The 18,277-nt window shown below is 38.8% G+C and overlaps 2 protein-coding genes across 4 annotated transcripts; both read left to right on the forward strand.

Annotated features, from left to right (window-relative positions):
* Nucleotides 1–347: 347 nt before the first annotated feature.
* On the forward strand, nucleotides 348–5,333 carry RB195_000767 (uncharacterized protein; the record flags this gene model as incomplete). 2 transcript variants are annotated; one of them, XM_064197275.1, is made up of 11 exons in its annotated part: nucleotides 375–489; nucleotides 782–962; nucleotides 1,012–1,145; nucleotides 1,214–1,269; nucleotides 1,407–1,506; nucleotides 3,228–3,269; nucleotides 3,540–3,779; nucleotides 4,333–4,374; nucleotides 4,624–4,671; nucleotides 5,068–5,195; nucleotides 5,286–5,333. In XM_064197275.1, the coding sequence occupies 11 exons, from the start codon at nucleotides 375–377 to the stop codon at nucleotides 5,331–5,333; spliced, it is 1,134 nt and encodes a 377-aa protein (XP_064053156.1). The 2 variants fall into 2 exon arrangements, with proteins under 2 accessions (XP_064053155.1, XP_064053156.1); XM_064197274.1 differs by lacking the exons at nucleotides 3,228–3,269; nucleotides 4,333–4,374 and having other exon boundaries at nucleotides 348–489; nucleotides 4,606–4,671.
* A 3,708-nt stretch (nucleotides 5,334–9,041) lies between these two features.
* Nucleotides 9,042–18,219, forward strand: RB195_000768 (uncharacterized protein; the record flags this gene model as incomplete). 2 transcript variants are annotated; one of them, XM_064197276.1, is made up of 14 exons in its annotated part: nucleotides 9,042–9,134; nucleotides 9,308–9,353; nucleotides 10,357–10,537; nucleotides 10,590–10,691; nucleotides 13,311–13,400; nucleotides 13,458–13,650; nucleotides 13,760–13,950; nucleotides 16,240–16,370; nucleotides 16,427–16,516; nucleotides 17,247–17,350; nucleotides 17,411–17,539; nucleotides 17,596–17,743; nucleotides 17,928–18,042; nucleotides 18,105–18,219. In XM_064197276.1, the coding sequence occupies 14 exons, from the start codon at nucleotides 9,042–9,044 to the stop codon at nucleotides 18,217–18,219; spliced, it is 1,728 nt and encodes a 575-aa protein (XP_064053157.1). The 2 variants fall into 2 exon arrangements, with proteins under 2 accessions (XP_064053157.1, XP_013296732.2); XM_013441278.2 differs by lacking the exons at nucleotides 9,042–9,134; nucleotides 9,308–9,353 and having other exon boundaries at nucleotides 10,371–10,537.
* Between the last annotated feature and the right edge of the window lie 58 nt (nucleotides 18,220–18,277).

The following is an 18,277-nucleotide window of genomic DNA, read 5'->3' on the forward strand; positions in this document are numbered from 1 at the left end:
TTTTTTTCAAAGAAACCGTTTTTGTTTTAGAAATTTCAAATTAGGGTAAAATGTTAGACTAAGTGTCATAGGCACTAATTTTAAATAAGTTTGTAAAATCTTGGAATGAGGTCTTTGGTCCGTTAAATCTATCAACTAAATCGTTCAAAGTTCCCAGAACCTCTATCTTCTCTACCGTATCGATGTCTATTTGAACTTTTTGAATAGCTGAAATGAGAAGATTTCTCAGACATAAAAAATTTTTTCAAGGATTATCATGATTAATCAAAGCTCTTATAAGTAAATCCTAAACACATCCTTCTCGTTCGACACTTACACCAATTCATCAGCTGCATTTTCAGAAAAGAATGGAACTATTCTTTCTGTTGCTTCTTATGGTAGCAAAATCGAATACGGAGGTGGTTTGTTATCATTGTTACGGTAACTCCACAGATCATGGACAATTGTGCTCCATTGACAAATTATGCCTCGGGGAATCCTGCTATTTCAGTAAGTTTCAGCTTTATTTCTTTACGATCACAAGCGTTCGTTGTATGTCCGCTAACGTAATGAGGTTGATTACATCGTTAACTGAGGAGAAGGTGAAGAGTAAAATGTTTTACTAAAATATTTCGTCCATTTTGGGAAAAGAAGAGAAAAACTACCAACTCTCTAACACAGCTGAGTTATAGTTGAAATACGTGAATTTAAGAGTTCAATTGGTGGGAGGTTTTCATTTTAAGCGTTGCTTTTGATAGAAAATAAATCTTGTCTTTCCTGGAATTACAGAAACTCAACTTAGGAGTGGAAGAGAACGGCGAATGGTCAGCCGGTTGCGGTGAACAAGGAGCACCACCGATCCTCGTATGTGCAGCGAATGAGCTCGAAAGAGCAACCAGCTGTTACTGTGGAACTGATCTTTGCAATCAGTTCAAATCCGCCAACGAAACATTGAGAACGTTCTGGAAAAATCAGACAAATTTGTGAGTTTTTTCCCGTGGACTTCCCGTCGAAAAATCCCTTTTGATTCAGAGGCAACGTAACTTTGCAACTTCCGGAACTATCGGTGAATTGTATCGAATGCGGAATTGTTAGCATCGGTGGCCGTGATCTGAAAATTCCTTGTGCTGAAAAACATATTTGCAGAGGAGGCTACTGTATTATAAGTGAGGTTATTCCGGATATGGCTAGAATATCAGCGAATATTAGTCATTGACTCTTAAATTCTTTTAAGAGCGCGGCCTGAATCCACACTCCTACTGTGGAAGCATCTGGGAAGGTGTGGGAGAGGTAAGCCTTTGACTGGTCAGGATTGTTCCATAGATTAGCTTCTATCGCCACAAAACCTAAACAACTTGTTTGGTTTCACTTCCATTTTCTTTCATACTTCATTCTTTTCCTTTTTTCTTCTTTTTTTCTGAGTTTAGGCACGTTGTTTCAAGACACCCGGTGAAGAGGAGCAATGCGTTTGTACAAACAATATGTGTAATGTGATGTTATCCCCAGAAGCAGCTGAGGCAATGATGAGTAAGTAACAAATTACGCGACATACATATGTGGAATAAACATAATTAAGAATAAATACAAACCAAAAAATATATAGAATATATTATTGGGTTTTTCCATTATTGCCCAAGGGCCACTTATCCGGTACATACTACCAAGCGACACCGTTCTGGCTCTGACTCTTGGTCAGCTTCAAAACTCTTAGGAATTTATTATTATTTATTTTTATTCCAAGCTTAAAATTTTATCTCATCGCAAAAAAATTACCTTACCTTTTTTGCAATGAGTTAAACAATAGGATTTCTTCCAAGTTAATAAGCCCTAGAATAGTAAACTATGGAATTTATGATCCCTTCACTTCCTGTCACCTAAGAATATGGATTTTGTGAGGGCTCTTCACTACGACTTTTGAAGACACTTCATATTTAAATTACATAGAACTCAACAAAAAGGGATTGGAATGTAGGTATCCCCGATAATAAAAGGAATAAAAAATCAAAAGTGTAGAGGAACTGCTTAATTTCGAATAGCAAACCATTCATTCTTTTCTTTTGCAAGAAATCTCTAGAACCGAAGTAATTCAGTAGAATTACCAACAATAAATTAATATTTTTCCTGCATGATCGATCGGAGGTTCGAATCCGCCAAAGTGCTCACAAAGCCTTTGATCCCTCCGGATCAAAGAGGTCGATGAATTGGTGCAAGACTTCCCTGGGAGGTTAAAAACACTGACTTGACCCATCGGCCAGCCCCGCAAGTCATTGTATGGGCCAGTGACACGTTCATAAACCTCAAACGATTCTGAATTGAAGTGAACGTGGGAGAGCATCCCAAGCGGATTGATTAACGCCAGGAACTTTATCCTTTAAATTACATAGTATGCAGTCACCCCAGAAGAAATGCTGCAATGTATAATTTTAAACCTTTTAAATCTAAATAAGACTATTCTCCATTGTGATCTCCAGATTTCCTTCTAAAATTCACTCTTCTATGACGAAAAATAAAAGAAAAATCTACTTAAAGAAAGTGTATTATTTGTAGAATAATCCTATTAATAGAAACCGACTGCGTCATACGGGTTTTTGCTGGCGAAGGATCTCATTGAAGCAGCATACCACGAACCGGACGTGATGAGCAAAGCTGCAGGAGAAGGTAGAGATGGAGTTATGGATTTAGGAATCTAGGGTTGTTCTGCTCATCTTTCCCTGATCGTCGTAAGAAGCGGCGTGGGAACCGTTTTAGTTCCTACGAGAAACGTTAGAACACCCCTCGATGTCCCCTCAGCAGCTTATTCATTGTTTTCACCTGAATAGGCGATGAGAGGATATCAGCGATCATCGACCGCTCGCACTTGGATGCGGCGCGTGCGAAAAGGTGGCGCGTTGCAACCGAAATCGTAGTAGAAAACGGCATCTGGCACGCTCTTTTTCTCACGATGGGAGAGAGGTGAACAGTCCCAGATCCTGCAATCTATGACCCCATCAATAGCTTCTCCTCCGGATTCCCTCGTCGTTAGATTCGTGCTATGCTGCCTCCACCATCCTCAAATTTATGAATAGCCACATTAAACTGAAATGTTTCAAATAAAGATTGATGGAATTTTGAAAAAGTAGGTTTATTGATGATTATTTCAAAAAATTAGCTTTGTAAGTGACATACAAGAGAAAAAAGCGGTTCTATACCTCAAGGATATTTTTTCGCAGAAACGAAAAAATTCACAGAACATGTATACCATTTTTCAGCACCTACTTCTGCAACTCCTTTCGCCTCAACGATTACAATAAGTGAGTTTTGTCGAAAAAAAGCTCTAGCATTTCCAATTGTATGCTTACTTGCTCTCATAGAAAAACATATTTCTTGAAGGTTACAAGTTTTATGACCTCCAAGAGAACTAATTTGTTGCTAATGTTTTTTTTTTGAGAAAAAAAACCTTACTGGTTACCTAGACGGCAGAAATTGTTAGTTTTCAGTTCAAGTCTAATTTAAAAATATTGGAAATTCAACTCCTAGAGCGATCAAATCCTATGTCGTAATTGGTTAAGATAATATTTTAGAGTCATCCACGTTATCAGAGGAACGTTTTACCTTTGGTTTAACAACGGATGCTATCATTGCATTAAATACAACAGCGGCAGCAACAGCATCAACAACAGCAGCAGCAACAACAGCAACAGCAACAACAGCAACAACAACAGCATCAGTATCAGCAACAACAGCAACAGGATCAGGAACAACAACAACAACAACAACAACAACAGGATCAGGAACAACAACAATAACAACAACAACAGCAAGTAAGCTAGCTCATTAACACTTCAACGGTCTTCGACCTAACTTAAAAGGCTTACTTTAGTATTAGTTTACATTATAATAAGAAAAAAGGTGGGTGTAGTGTAGCGGTTAGAGGTTCCGCTTCCTCCACAATCGGTCGGAGGTTCGAATCCGTCCTAGTGCTCACCAAGCCTTTCATCCCTCCGGGGTCGATAAATTGGTACCAGACTTGTCTGGGACGATAAAAACACTGATTTGACACCCCCGCAAGAGCCCCCGCATTTCAATGTATGGGCCAGTTACACGTTCGTAAACCTCAAACGATTGTGAATTGAAGTGGACATGGTGGCGAATCCCGAGCGGATTGATTAACACCAGAAACTTTATCTTTTATCATTTACAATAAAAAAATAAGTAATAAATAACAATACATAAATAATAATAAATATGAGTAATTGTATAAATAAACGAAAATTGTGTAAATAATATAAGTAATATATAAATAGTAAATTATAGTTAGCAAACGCATGCTTGTGAAGAAACACGCATAGAAAATAGAAATAGAAAATTTTTCAGACCCCATCACGGCGACTCTTATTTTCCCGACGATTTCAATGAGTGAGTATTATCGAATACCTCGAAAATTTCAGGTATCATTGTAAATTCCGTTTTTAAACTCCTCAAACCACAAGAATTGGGGTGAGTTATTCCAAACAGTTGTTCTGAACATCACCAAATCACCTCCTTTTTTTATCATTTCACCGAAGAAAACGAGTGAAAATCATAAAACAATAATATTTTTTGTTCTTCAACAACTTTTCGTACTTTTTTTCTCGAATGTTGACTCAGGATTGATTTCAATTCCAGAACCTAATCAGGATCCTCAACCAAGTGAGTCGTCGATGCCAACCACAAGTAGGTGTACGATATGAAACCCAAGCGATAACTTGTAAATTTTGTTAAAGGCATCACCCCACGAATCTGAGGTGGTACGGATTTTAGGTGGAGCATTCGTATACGGGATAGTAGATTATGGAGAGGGGGACGATTCCCTCCATTTCTTCCTAGTTGCCGTTAAAAAACGGCCCGGAAGATACGGGTTCGAGCGATCCAGCGCGCTATTTTCTACGACGAGTTCGACTGGAGCGCGCCAGCCTTGTGCACGTTTTCTACGGCGATTAGGAAGAAATGGACGGAATCATCCTTCTCTCCATAACATACGATCCCGTATACGAATACTCCACCTGAAATCCGTACCACCTCAGATTCGTGGGGTGATGCCTTTAGCATAACTTATCCTTATTTTTATAGCGCCTTCAAAAACCAAGAGATGTAGGAACACCATGAAATTCTCACCGAACGCCCAGGCCGTCCTCATGGGTCAGAAGTTGGGTCAGCTTATCAGTGGAGGGTTCGGATCCAGCAGCAATGCTGTTCAAGTAAGAGAAACAAACCTTGGGATGAGAAAAGAGAGCCCAGTGAATCATCAATGCTTCGAAACGCTGACTAACATTCACGTTTTCTTTCAGGAATTCGCCCAGGGAATCGACACTCACAACTGCAATTACTCGGCATGAGTACATTAATGGGGGATTCGTGACGTTTCTCATAAAAAACCGTATTATCGTTCAATCGGCGTACCATGTCGAACGTAATAAATGTTTCTGTTGAGTTTTTCTTGTTGCCCTCTACGTGAATACACACGCACCCGCGACCAGTCAGTCAGCCGGCCGAGGTTCGCTGCTCGCCGATCCGTACGGCTTGATTGCCCTCCGACCTGCGGCGGATTGCTGGCCATCAACTCAGCAGAGACGCAGGGAGTCGCTATTGTTCGAGCTGCCCGCTCCGTTCCCCTCCTTTTGTACGGTCGTAAACCATCGATCTACGTCCATAAGTAGAAATTCAATTTATTTATTCAGGTTCACATTATCTGCTCATCTGTGTTTTATTGCAAATCAGTACTGTGATTAATAAAACTGGTTCAAAAAGATTTATCTAATCTATTTTCCATTACCGCGTCCGGATTTCCGGGCAAACAATTCCAGCAGGTTCTACGTAGAAATCCCGTAATGAAGTGGTGATATCATAGAGTTGTGAATGAATGCACGGATTATGACGGGGTTATTAATTTCAGATACTTTTTCAAGATTTCATCGATTTCATAGAATTTAGTAGAAATAGTTCTGCTCTGGTCCTCTTGCTATGACCGTTGATCTTATTTAGCATTAAATAACACTAATTTCTTTTTGCTCACACTTTACCGTAGTACGATTTGTAAGAATTAAAACTATCCAATAGGCGTAATTTTGCTCCAATATTCTGGAATCTTAGTTTTTTTTTAAAGCTTTTGTCGCTTATGGACATTTCTCGTGTACATACTCTCTTATTCTATTTTTTTTTCTAGAAAAATCGTTTTTTTGTTAGTTGAAAATTATTGGTCTAGAAATAAGTAGACCATTTATTATACTAATATTACATAATAGAATTTTTTATTAGGCAAATAGCGAAAAATGTCAAGATGTCCAATATAATACTTGTATCACTTGAATCCCACAAGTTGTGGGAAGATTAATCCGCTGGCATCACCTCTTCAATCGAATTTTTTGGAATGAGTTGACAAAATTCCAACCGTTTGTAGAATTGTCCAGAATTTTTTTGTTTTATAAGAGAACAGAACGTTGAAATTAGTGTTCAGTTATCTCCAATTATTTTTTTCCACCATTTTTAAAGTTTTTTTCTTCGAGTTTTAAATTATTACACAATTTTTCCTTTAATAACAACTGGTAAGAGTTGAAACAGATAAAACTCCGCTGTTTTAATATTTGTTCTTTTTCGGATTTAAATGTACTTACTTTTTGCTTTTGCTTACTTTTTGCTTAAAATGGTAGAACTGTAGTGTACAGTTGCAATGACGTAAACGATGATGTAGAATCGAATCATTTAATGTACGATCCTGAAAATGTATGTTTATATGCATATATTCCAGAGCATTTCAAATTTCCCTTTTTTCCAGTTCCTCAAATTTCAACGTTGGCTAGCTCCAGCCCTCCAGCAAAAATGCTCATTTTCTGACCTTAGTGACTAGAATCGTTAATTTTTTAAGAATAGCCACAGTCGGTCCTTGTGTCCTTTCACCCTTTGGAACAAATAGGAAACGATTACTGATTTACGGTATTTAACGTGAGAAGAATGAACTTTAATCAGCTCGCGAAGTTAAATTAATTTCAACTCCATTATTCATCCATTTTGCCATTTTCTTCACCTTTTCTCTCTACCATTTGTTTATTTTAATTTACCATGGGGCTGGTGTGTGAATCAATGTACCTTTTTCCGAAGTGCAAAGAAAAAAGATGCGTTTACAGTGTGATTACTGGTACATACTGCATTGTACATCGCACTGCTTCATTACGTCGGTTCCCTTCTCATGACTCATTGTACTGTACACAGGAAAATATTTGGAACAATTATCCTGTTCTCATTCGATCATGTCTGACATCACCTACATTTTGGATAAATTGGGACACATCGTGTAACATGACCAGTCCCTAAGTGGCACGCGATTTTTTTTCTGCCAAAATGATGACATGTATTTAATTAATTTTTTATATATTTGATGACGTGCATTCAATTAATTTTTTTAAAATTTATTTTATTTGTTTTGTTTATTTGTATTGTACAAAAAAATAAAAATACAAAAACATATCTGTAATTAATAGCGGAAAAATAATCACCCATAAATTTCCCCATTATGTTGCATTCGTTATCGTATCGTTAGACTGCTTAAAGGCATCGCCCCACGAATCTGGGGTGGTGCGGGTTTCAGGTGGGTTACGCCTACGCATACGGAGTCGTAGATTATGGAGAGGAGGGTGATTCCGTCCATTCCTTCCTAACTGCCGTGAAAAACGGCCTGGAAGATGCGGGATGCACAAGGCTGGCGCGCTCCAGTCGAACTCCTTGTAGAAAATGGTGCGCCAGAACGCCTGAAGCCGCATGTTCTTGGTTGTTTTTTACCGCAATTAAAAAGAAATAGACGGAATCACCCTCGTCTCCAAAATCTACGACCTCGTATAGGCATAACCGACCTGAAATCCGCATCACCCCAGATTAGTGGGATGATGTCTTTAAAGAAATACCTGGAAAAATAATCACCCACAAATTCCCTCATTACATTACATTCGTTATTGTATCGTTAGACTGCTTAAATATACAGCAAAATGATGATACTTTGATTGCAGCTCCATTTTTCTCTTTGATTTGCCCCATTTCCTATTTGCTTCGCATCACATGTAGTTTCGAGATTTCGTTTTTTTTATTATTTATTATTTAATCGATATTTTACATTATTTACTGGTATTTATTTATGTTTGTTATTTTATTTTTATATTTTGTATTTATATTATTTATTATTATTTATTCAATATTTCATTTCTGTCACTAAAGCTAAAATTATACATATAAATAGACAAATCTCAGCAAAACTTTCAGAAATTTACGGTTTTTGTTACGTGTTTCCTTCTGCACCATGGAAACCTCTGTAGCCTCCACGAAAAACTGCACCAATCCGTTTATTGTTTTCATTGACCCACACGACATAACGTGAAATTGGTTAGACTTATGACTTATGTTAGCTTACGGAGGAAGGTAATGTTCACAATGTTTTGAAGAAATAGGAGAAATTTATTGGCTTTCTCTCTACAGAGCTGAAAATATAAGTTATTATGCGCTGTGCAACCCTCCTACATATATATCGGTGGATTAGCACAACAAATAATAATAAAACTATAAAAATAATCATTATTTTTATTCAGCTCCTATTAAGGATCATGAAACAGTTTTTTTATTCAATCTTTTGTCGACTTTTTAGGCTGTATTTAAATTATGTTCCTTTCCATTACTACCTTATTTTCTTTGTTTTTATTTATTTTCTAAGAATAGTGAATGAAGTATGGGTTCTTTTCCTTGTTTCCTAATTTCAAGAAATAATCTATAAAGCTCAAATAGAGTTTGAGTTTTTTCTAATTAAATCTTAAGCGAATATTATACTATATTAATTTATTTCATCATTATTATTATGTTATGTTATTTATTTGAAATAGATCTCATTATTACCAATTTTTTAATTGCCAATTTTAGATCATTACCAATTTTTTCATATAAATATTATTGTTGTTGAAATAAAAATAATAAATAATAAAGAAATATTATTATTGTTGTATTGCTACATTATTCCTTTTTAACGCTTCTCGCCGGACAGTGACTTTATTCGGTTTTATGTCTGTCACATGACATTCCGTGTGTGTAAACATATTTCCGGAAAATTTGCTCAAAATTGTTTTTTTCCTCTGCTGTACATAGGTGTTTCCGAAGCGAAGACGGTGAATCGTCGTTTAGTCATCTTGATCGGTCGGGGAAATCGAAATTTTTCTTCTTCTCAGTGTTGTCTTCCTGCTTTTGAGCGAATATTGTTGTCCGACGACGCGACCGTTCAAGGAATTCTTTAAATCTTCATCCAGTGCGAGAGAATGCTCATTTCCTACGCAGCTCATAGCCAATTGTTTGCGGGACCCTAACTACGATTTCGACGTCATTTGGAGGTATGGATTTAAATGCACTTATTTTTTGGAACGTGGATTACAAACAGCTTTTGTCACTTAATTTTTTTTTTGTTTTTTTCCTAGGAAAATTTTCACGACACTCTTCATTGTTTTCTTCATAACTCGGACTTTTTTCAAATCTTATTTACAGTCCCGAACGTACTTTTTTCCAGGAATTATTGCATCGCGTGCATTCATTATTCCTCCCAAGCGTAAAACTATTATGAGGGGATTTTCCCTCATCTATTGACGACATTTCGGATTTTGTGCGTAACTGGCGTCAATCGAGTTTTGCAACCTGGATTTGAACAAGGAAATAATAGTAAACAATGATAAACCAATTAAGCATGGAACATTGTTAGGAAAATAAGAAAATCATGAAAAAGAACCGCTGAAAAGTACCCGGCCGCAATCTCCGACGCGAGCAAAAAAAGAAAGGAGAGAAGTCCACCGTTTAGCTGCGATGTCGTCAAAGGGTTAAGGGCACCGTGCCGTGAAGGTCCTTTTTACGCAACGTCAGCTTCAAATTTATTTTTAAACGACTGCTATCTTCATCATAGAAGTTCAGAATTGGAAGTTCACCTACCTATCGTCGTAGGAGTTAATGACGGCATAATTGACTGAGAGCAAAAATACGCTTAAAAAATTGACCGAAAACCATGAAAAATTACCCAAATTTTCGATTTTCTTAACAGCACAACGATAATTTCACGAATAAGAAAACAAAGGTGAGAACGATAAATTCCCAGCCATCTCGGATATTTTATGGTCGTTGTCCAAGCGATGTTTACCCTCCCACATACACGTCCACCCACAAAACGATTCACATCGTCTTTCGTGTATTGATCCTCAGCTTTCGTGTACAACACGATCATCTGCTCAGCAGAGTTGACAGTTCACAACAGAAATTCCATAGATAATCTCGGTTGAATGTGTACTACACCGAATTTGACTCCTCCACACCCTCTCCCATACCACCCTCACCTCTTTAGTTCCTCTTCAGTTGTCCACAAACCAATGGGAGTATCCACGGGACGTTTTGTGCCTGCACCATTGGGCCGATGCGAACGTGCTCTCTGTTGGATCGTTTGGCTTTTTCATTCAGCGGCAGCGTTCTTCATAGCGGCAAATGTAAGTCAAGGCAAACTACGACCATGGATTGGACATTGGCTTTCGAACAGCAGGTACAAGCTTTTAAGGATAGCCGGATCCTGAAGATATTTCAGAGATTTTCAGCTATGTAACCGGAATGAAGGTGGATCTATCGGACACAGAATGGCTACATTTTCGAAATACAATCAGCCATATGCTTTTGGATTATGCACTTCATAGTGTGATGTAAGCAGAGTTTTATGGATTTTTATGCAGACAACAGTTGAAATGTTATTGGATGAATTGCTTTTGAACGCAGCTAAAAAAAGGACACTGAATTCAATGGCTCTGATATTTCTCTCTTTCGGTTCATGGGAATTTTTGGAACTGAAATCCAGACAAGGTTCTAAGGATTTCGAAGCATACACTTGCGATCCGCACTTTCAAATCAAAACATTCTACCAGCGGAGGACTAGTTAAACGCAACTGGATCAGCTGCGTTATTTGAGGGCAGCATACCACGAATCTGGGTTGGTACCGATTTCGGGTGGAGTATCCGTATACGGGGTCGTAGATTATGGAGACCGGGGTGGTTCCGCTCATCGCTCCCTGAATCACTGCAAGCAGCCAGCTCCTGAATGCTGTTTCGTACGATGCCTTCTACTGCAGCGCGCCACCCTTGCACGCGTAGCGTCCCTTACTGCCTATCGAAGGAGTGCGAATTAATTTTCGACGAATCGCAGGGCGGAGGCGGCGCAAGGGGTGGCGCGCTGCAATAGAAGGCATCGTACAAAACAGCATTCTGGAGACTGCTGTTTACAGTGATGCAGGGAGAGATCAGCAGAATTACCCCCGTCTCCATAATCTACAACCCCGTAGACGAATACTCCACCTGAAATCCGCACCACCTCAGATTCCTGGTATACTGTTTTTAATGCGGAATTAATATTACAAGCAAAATAAGAACTCAGAGATAGCTGTCTCGTGTTTTTTGGGCCCTCACATACCCTTTTTTTCAACTTTTGATTTCAAATTTTGGCAAGACGAGGCCTCAGATACTGAGAAAGTGGCGCGAGATTCTCTATAGGGCATATGCTAGACGACCGCTTTCACTTTAGCTGTGGTTGGGACCTTGGTCCATTCAACGTTCACTATGTTTCAGGTCCTGAAGCACTAATTGCGCGAAAACAAAAAACCTTCAAACACCGCGAAGACCTCAGAAACGTACTCAACGGCTTTTGTAGTCGCACCCCCCTTTTTTCTGGAAGAGGGAGGCTCAAGCTATGCCCATTAAGTGGTTCGATGTTGCTAATTATGATGGTATTTACATTGTTGATACTTGATTTAATAATCCTTCATTGCCTAACTGAATTTAAAAAAAAGAACTTTTATTTTATTTTTCAAAGGTGGCAAAAAAGGTATGTGAAGATTCAATAGTATTTTCATTAGAAAGTTAAAGTTAAGCGCCTGACAGTTCTAGCTTTGTGGTTTTCAAATCAGAATATTCTTCCGATAAAAGAGACAAAAATCTGCCTATTGTCATTCTTTGTAAATTCAGTGTCATTTTTTAAATTCGCCCTTTGGTGCAGTTTCTGAAAATGTTTCACTTTTTAATATATTGAAATTGTTGAAACTGAAGCTAAAAGATCACTTTTATTCTGTATTCTGTAAGTTTGCGAAAGCAAACACTTTCAAGGAATTCTCCCACCACTTGTCATATTCTCGAACAAGTGACCCCGACCAAGCAAACAACCACTCATATACGGAATAAAATTAGACCGAACCATGTGAAGGTAAAAGATTAAAGAACAAAAATTGCCTCTCGAACAGTAAAGTGTTCTAGTGATCTCCTTTAATTTGAAAAAAAATAACCAATTAAAAAAAAACAATTAAACGACATAGAGAAAAAAACAGTTTTCTTCAATCCACTCTCTTTTGCACTAAACGCGGTCCTAGTTGGCTCACAACTCATAAATACCAGATAGTTATTTTTTTATTCCAAAGTGTTATCTGCTTCTAATTTCACTACCTTTTAAAACAACAAACATTGATATTTATTTATTTGAAGGTCAAAACTTTTTTTGTGCTAGGTTCTACGGCAGATTAAGCAAGAATTTTTAAGAAAAAGTATCGAGAAAGGAATAATAGTGCTCCTTAAAAAAAAAGAAAAATCAAGAAGAAGGAAAAGAAATGATAACCGCTCGGGAAAAAATCTCTGTGCATCCTCTGAAGAAACCTAGTTTTCTAAATTTTTTTCCTAGTATTTTAATATGCTATTACGTTCTGCTGATGTAGAGGAGAAATGTGTACGTGGACGGTAAGGAAAACTCACTGTCAACGTCCGTGCACCTGCTGCAAGCACATTTTCTACGCCTTCATTAATCTTTTTACCTTCCTTACGAGTATAAAGTCCTTACTAAGAGTAAATTAAGTACAATCTAGTAAGAGTAAATTATACTTGTGCAGCATGATAAATCCTCTCATAAAAAGTAACAGAGGAAAATTGATCATTCGTTCTTTTCAACATTTTTATCGGACGAAAAACTCCAAGAAAAATTTGGCTTCCTATCACTCGAGAACGCTCATCAGGAGAAGAGAGAAATTTCGTCCATGGCGGTAGTTTCAAACTTTCACTCGGCCCAATTTAACAAATTTTCACAAAAATTAGTTGTGGATTAGAATTTAATTGCATTGACCATCCAGTGATATCGCTTTATGTTAACTTTAGCTTTCAACTTATTTTGTGGTAGTCGTAACCCTACTTCGTAACCTAACTTACCGTAATCTCACTTCCTGGTAATCCAAGTATTTGGTGAGACTTATCCAGTATTTGTACAATTATTGTCATGCTAATTCCTATTCCAGGTTCTTTCTAATAATTCGCCATGTATCCACAAAATGGGTGAAATTGGCATTGTTTGCTGCAGGACTACTGCTACAAATACACATGACAAGGTACGGTCAAAGCATGTCCACCTATAACCTCCTCCTCGTCCCCAATTTCACTTCCAGCCCGACCTGTGTCATCGTTTTGATCGTGTTCGCCACGGCCGTCACCGGTCTGTCGTTGCTCACTCGAAACATAGCCGTGCCCTGGATATTGTGCATTTCGTTTGTGCTAAAAGCTAGCGATATCGTTCCGTTCACGATGACGAATCACACATATTATCGGGAATTCAATATTTACCTCTATGGCGCCATAAAGGTGAGAAAAACTGAGCATTTCTAAGGATTTATCTGTTCCTTCGCTGATATTCAAATCATTGGAAAAGTCTAGAAGTCTCAAAAAGTCCGTACAAAAATTCCCATTTCAGATCCTGAATTTCTCCTTGTATATGTGTAAAAACAAAGAGAAAAAATATGCTGAAGTCTGGGAAGATCATTTGGTCTATTTATCGTATCTACCGTACTCAATGACGTTAATAGTTTTGTTTGATGACTTCATCATTCAATTACAACGACGTTTACCTCACAAGGAGGACTGTGGAAGTTTCGTGGATCTCAGGTAAGGAACTGACACTATCAAAACGTTTGCATTAGAAAATGCCCATTACAACGAGAAGCTACCCAGATTATAAGGATAGGAAGGAAGCAAATGGTTGTATCCTCAATTATTCCGCCCATTCATAGTAGTAGGGCGGGTGTAGCGCACTCGGCAAGAGATTCCGTTTTGACTGCATGATCGATCGATGGTTCGAAATCGCCCTAGTGCCAACCAAGCCTTTCATCCTACGGAAGCCGAGAAATTGGCATCAGACTTGTCAGAGAGGATAAAAACACTGACCTGATACGTCGACTCAAGTCATTGTAAGGCTACACGCATCATTCACAGGCTTTTCTGAATTGAAGTCGAATGCGTAGGCGTGTCCCTGTAGAGATTGATCAATTCAGTGGAATTTATCCTTTTTTTTTATTCGTACTAGTACTAATACATCCTGGCAGCTGTTACCAGTTACCTGTTACCTTTACCACGACACAAACGAATTAAGTGCCTTACCCACGATAAAATCACCGATGTGAATTATAATTGATTCAGGGGGTATCGAAGCATCTAATAAATGAAAATAATTATCATTTGAAATGGAGAAAGGACATTTGTTACACGGCACCTGAGGTCTTCGATAAACACAATCGAATTTGTTCGACCAGGTGACCGCAACACGCTCGTAAACCTCTCTCCCTCGTTTCCTTCGGTAAGTTAAAGGCATCACCCCACGAATCTGAGGTGCTACGGATTTCAGGTGGATTATTCGTATACGAGATAGTAGATTATGGAGAGGAGGGTGATTCCGTCCATTTCTTCCTAATTGCCGTAAAAAAACGGTCCGGAAGATGCGGCGCGTGCACAAGGCCGACGTGCTCCAATCGAACTCCTTGTGGAAAATAGCGCGCCGAAACGCTCGAAGTCGTATCTTCCGGGCCGTTTTCTGCGGCAATTAGGAAGAAATGAACGGAATCGCCCTATAATCTACGAGCCCGTATACGAATACTCAACCGGAAATCCGTACCACTCCAGATTCGTGGGGTGATGCCTTTAACTTGCGACGATCACCTTCGAAGTAAATCGAAGTGACATCTGTGCAAAATTTTGTAGACCGGATTTACCAAGGATGCTGACTTTGGATAAACCATGACTTTCCTGACTTTTAATCGGCAGACCGGTACTATCGCTTCGCTACAGAATCCATCCATTCGTCACTATACAATATCCTTCAAGATAACAACAAGTGATCCGAGAACCTCACGTCGACAATTCCCAGCTGTTCAGCGGTGGCTTGGCGGTGTTCTGGAAAGCAGCACCTTTTTGTAATGTCTGGGTAACTTTCGCCATGGCAAATGCACTGTGCTTCACGTCGTTTTGAACCGACTATATATAGCTCATGCCTGGTCCCACCTCGATTCCACCGCGTCGCTTCGAGCGCAGCGCTTACGCAACGGTGCGAAGATCCATGTCGCTTTGACCCGACTGTAGCAATCGAACTCGTACGGCACCGAACTTACTATAACCACAAAAACCATAACATGACCCTAACTAGTTTTATTAATTGACCGACAACAAGAAACCGAGTACGGGATTTTTCAACAGTTTCCTCAAATCTATAATTTTGAGACATGCTAGAGGCTAGAAAGCTCTCGTACAGCGACTGAACTTAGAAGGGGTATGAAAACAAGTGTACATTTACCTTATGGGATCTGTTCTACTTAGTACTACTTAGTTTCATTTACTAGGCCAGAAATTTCTTTGTGTGGGTCTTCGTAACTTTACTTTTGTCTATATTCAAAAAGAAGTTGCTTGTAAGCGAATGTGGCTGACTGGCTTGAAATCTTTTTGCATCTTCTTATGAGTCCGTGTTTTTGCTTAACGTATAACGTAAAGTAGACAAAGAGCCCTCTAACACTCTAACAGTAACTTTTTTTGAATTTTACTGAGGGAACTAAGGACAGAAAAAAAAACATTTATTGGTTTTTGATTCGAATATGTTCGCTGAAAGGCGGGTGTGGTGCGGTCGGTTAGAGCTCGGTTGTAGCCACACGGTCGATGGTTCGAAACTGCCCTAGTGCAAACCAAGCCTTTCATCCTTCCGGGGTCGATAAATTGGTACCAGACTTGTCTGGGAGGATAAAAACACTGTCTTGATCATCGGCTAGCCCCGCAAGTCATTGTATAGGCCAACACGCGTTCCTAAACCTCAACGATCAGGAATTCCAGTAAAACGCGTTGGCGCATCCAAAGTGGATTGGTACGCCAAAGGCTTTATCTTTACGTTCGCTCTAAGAAATATGCGCTTTTTAGATCAGCCGCCTTTTTCGGTGTTCGTCTTTTGCTCTGGTATTTTGTGTTCGAGTTCATTCTTCACTTCATATATGTACATTCGCTTTTTAACTCCCCATTCACAATGGTTCAACACCTAGGTAACTATGAAAGTAAGTGAATTACTGTACATCTATTCCAATTAATCGTTACAACCACTTTTCTTCAGAATGTGCAGTGGCTTACGTTATTGGTCAACTATTTCACGTAAAATATGTTGTTCTTTTTGGTGTTCCAGCCTTCTTTGCTAGGATTGACGGTGAGTTCACGAGCGAAATACGGTCCAGCTAAAACCTTAGCGATCTCCGTGCAGTGTTCGAGTGTGTTTACAGCAGATCTACAGTAAAAGTTTGGGTAGGGGATCCTACTTTAACCCTGCTATTGCTGTGGACCCTGCCGATTGGCTATTCCTTAACACCTTGGTGACAATACAACTCACGAGTAGATCGTATACAAGAGATCAAAAATGAAGGTCCTATCTCTTGTCCCACAATGGAACATGAAACTCGTGCAAGCAATGTTGATCATACGGGAAATCTTGCTAAAATATGGAGAAATCCTGGAAAATGGAAAACCTCCTGTAATCGTGTCACCTTACACAGTCCCGTCAAAATGACCTAAAGCCTCGTGCAATTGTGAAGACGATTGTGTCCGAGATGGGACCTTCCTTAACTCCAATTACAGTGTTGGTGTAACCAATTACGATTGCAGGTAGCGAGAGTCCCACCTGTGCGCAATTAAATGCTCAACTGCATTATGCTTCAGGTCGCTTCGACCCGTCTGTATGCCTGCACAATATTGTGTTGTAAATCATAGGTCTTGTACAATACTTTGTTCGAGGAACTCTTGTTTGTAAGTTTCGGGAACCTAGGACCATGTACGTTTTTGAACTGACTAGAACCAAAGTGATAAAAACATTCTCAAAAAATAAATAAAACCAAGAGGTTCTTCAATAATAGCAAAATAAAGTGCAAAATGAAGATATTTAGGGATGCAGCCACCACCACCACCCATTTGTATTTCACGGGTCTCTCGTTATTCACGTATGTGGCGTCATTTCGACGCTGGGTTATATCAATTTTTAAAGAACCAGGTATGTTCTTACCAAATCCAACGTGATTACAGATTATAATAAAAGAAAATTGATTTACAGGTATATATACCTTTACTCAAGGTTGAGATTCCTACAGCATTGGTTATTATTAGAAATCTATGCACACTGGCAGCTGTTTTTGGAGTAGTGCTTGCTTGGCATGGCACTAGATCTCACTATGTTTGCTGGGTATGAAATAAGTAAGAAGACGTCAAGAATGACTTAATTACGTCTATTCTTTCCAGGTGCTTCTCTCAGCTACAGAACTAATAATGGAGAGAATAGGAAAACTAATATGGGATACCACATCTTTCCAAGAACTGCGTAAATCAATTGGTGAATTGAACACAAGAAGAGCTATTGCGGTAGCTATGATCTCAACTGTGATACCAGGTGGGTAGCACCTAAAATTTCCGGAGGAAAAGACCACAAAAACTTCCCTCCACATCTTAGGTTTTAAAAGACGTGAGTAATGCAAATCTATTTTTGGAAAGAAAAAAAAACGCAAAAAAAAAATAAAAAAAAACATGAGGACGGGAACATGATGTAGTGAAACATATAAAACAAATATTTTCAGGGATTTTTGGAGTGTTTTTCTTTCTTGGTTCGGAAGGGACTGGATCAATAATTCTCGAGCACATTCTTCTTGACGGAATGAAGGATGTCCTCAAAGGAAATGTGTTTCCTAACAAGTATCAGCAATACAGCTAGTTTCTTTTCCCGCAACAGAATGTTAATTTCCATAACATTTCAGCAGTGGTTTCGTATTTCTGCACATGATAGCGCTAGGATACTTCTTCAACAACGTGTGTTTGGAATTCGAACAAGCTGCGAAACCCAAGAAAGACGAAGATACTAAGCAAGAATGAAAAATTAAATAAATCTGTAATAACAATTTATCGGGCAAAACAAAACAACACCCAAAAA

The sequence above is a fragment of the Necator americanus genome, chromosome IV (assembly GCF_031761385.1).
Source record: "Necator americanus strain Aroian chromosome IV, whole genome shotgun sequence".
In the NCBI taxonomy this organism is placed as follows: Eukaryota; Metazoa; Nematoda; class Chromadorea; order Rhabditida; family Ancylostomatidae; genus Necator; species Necator americanus.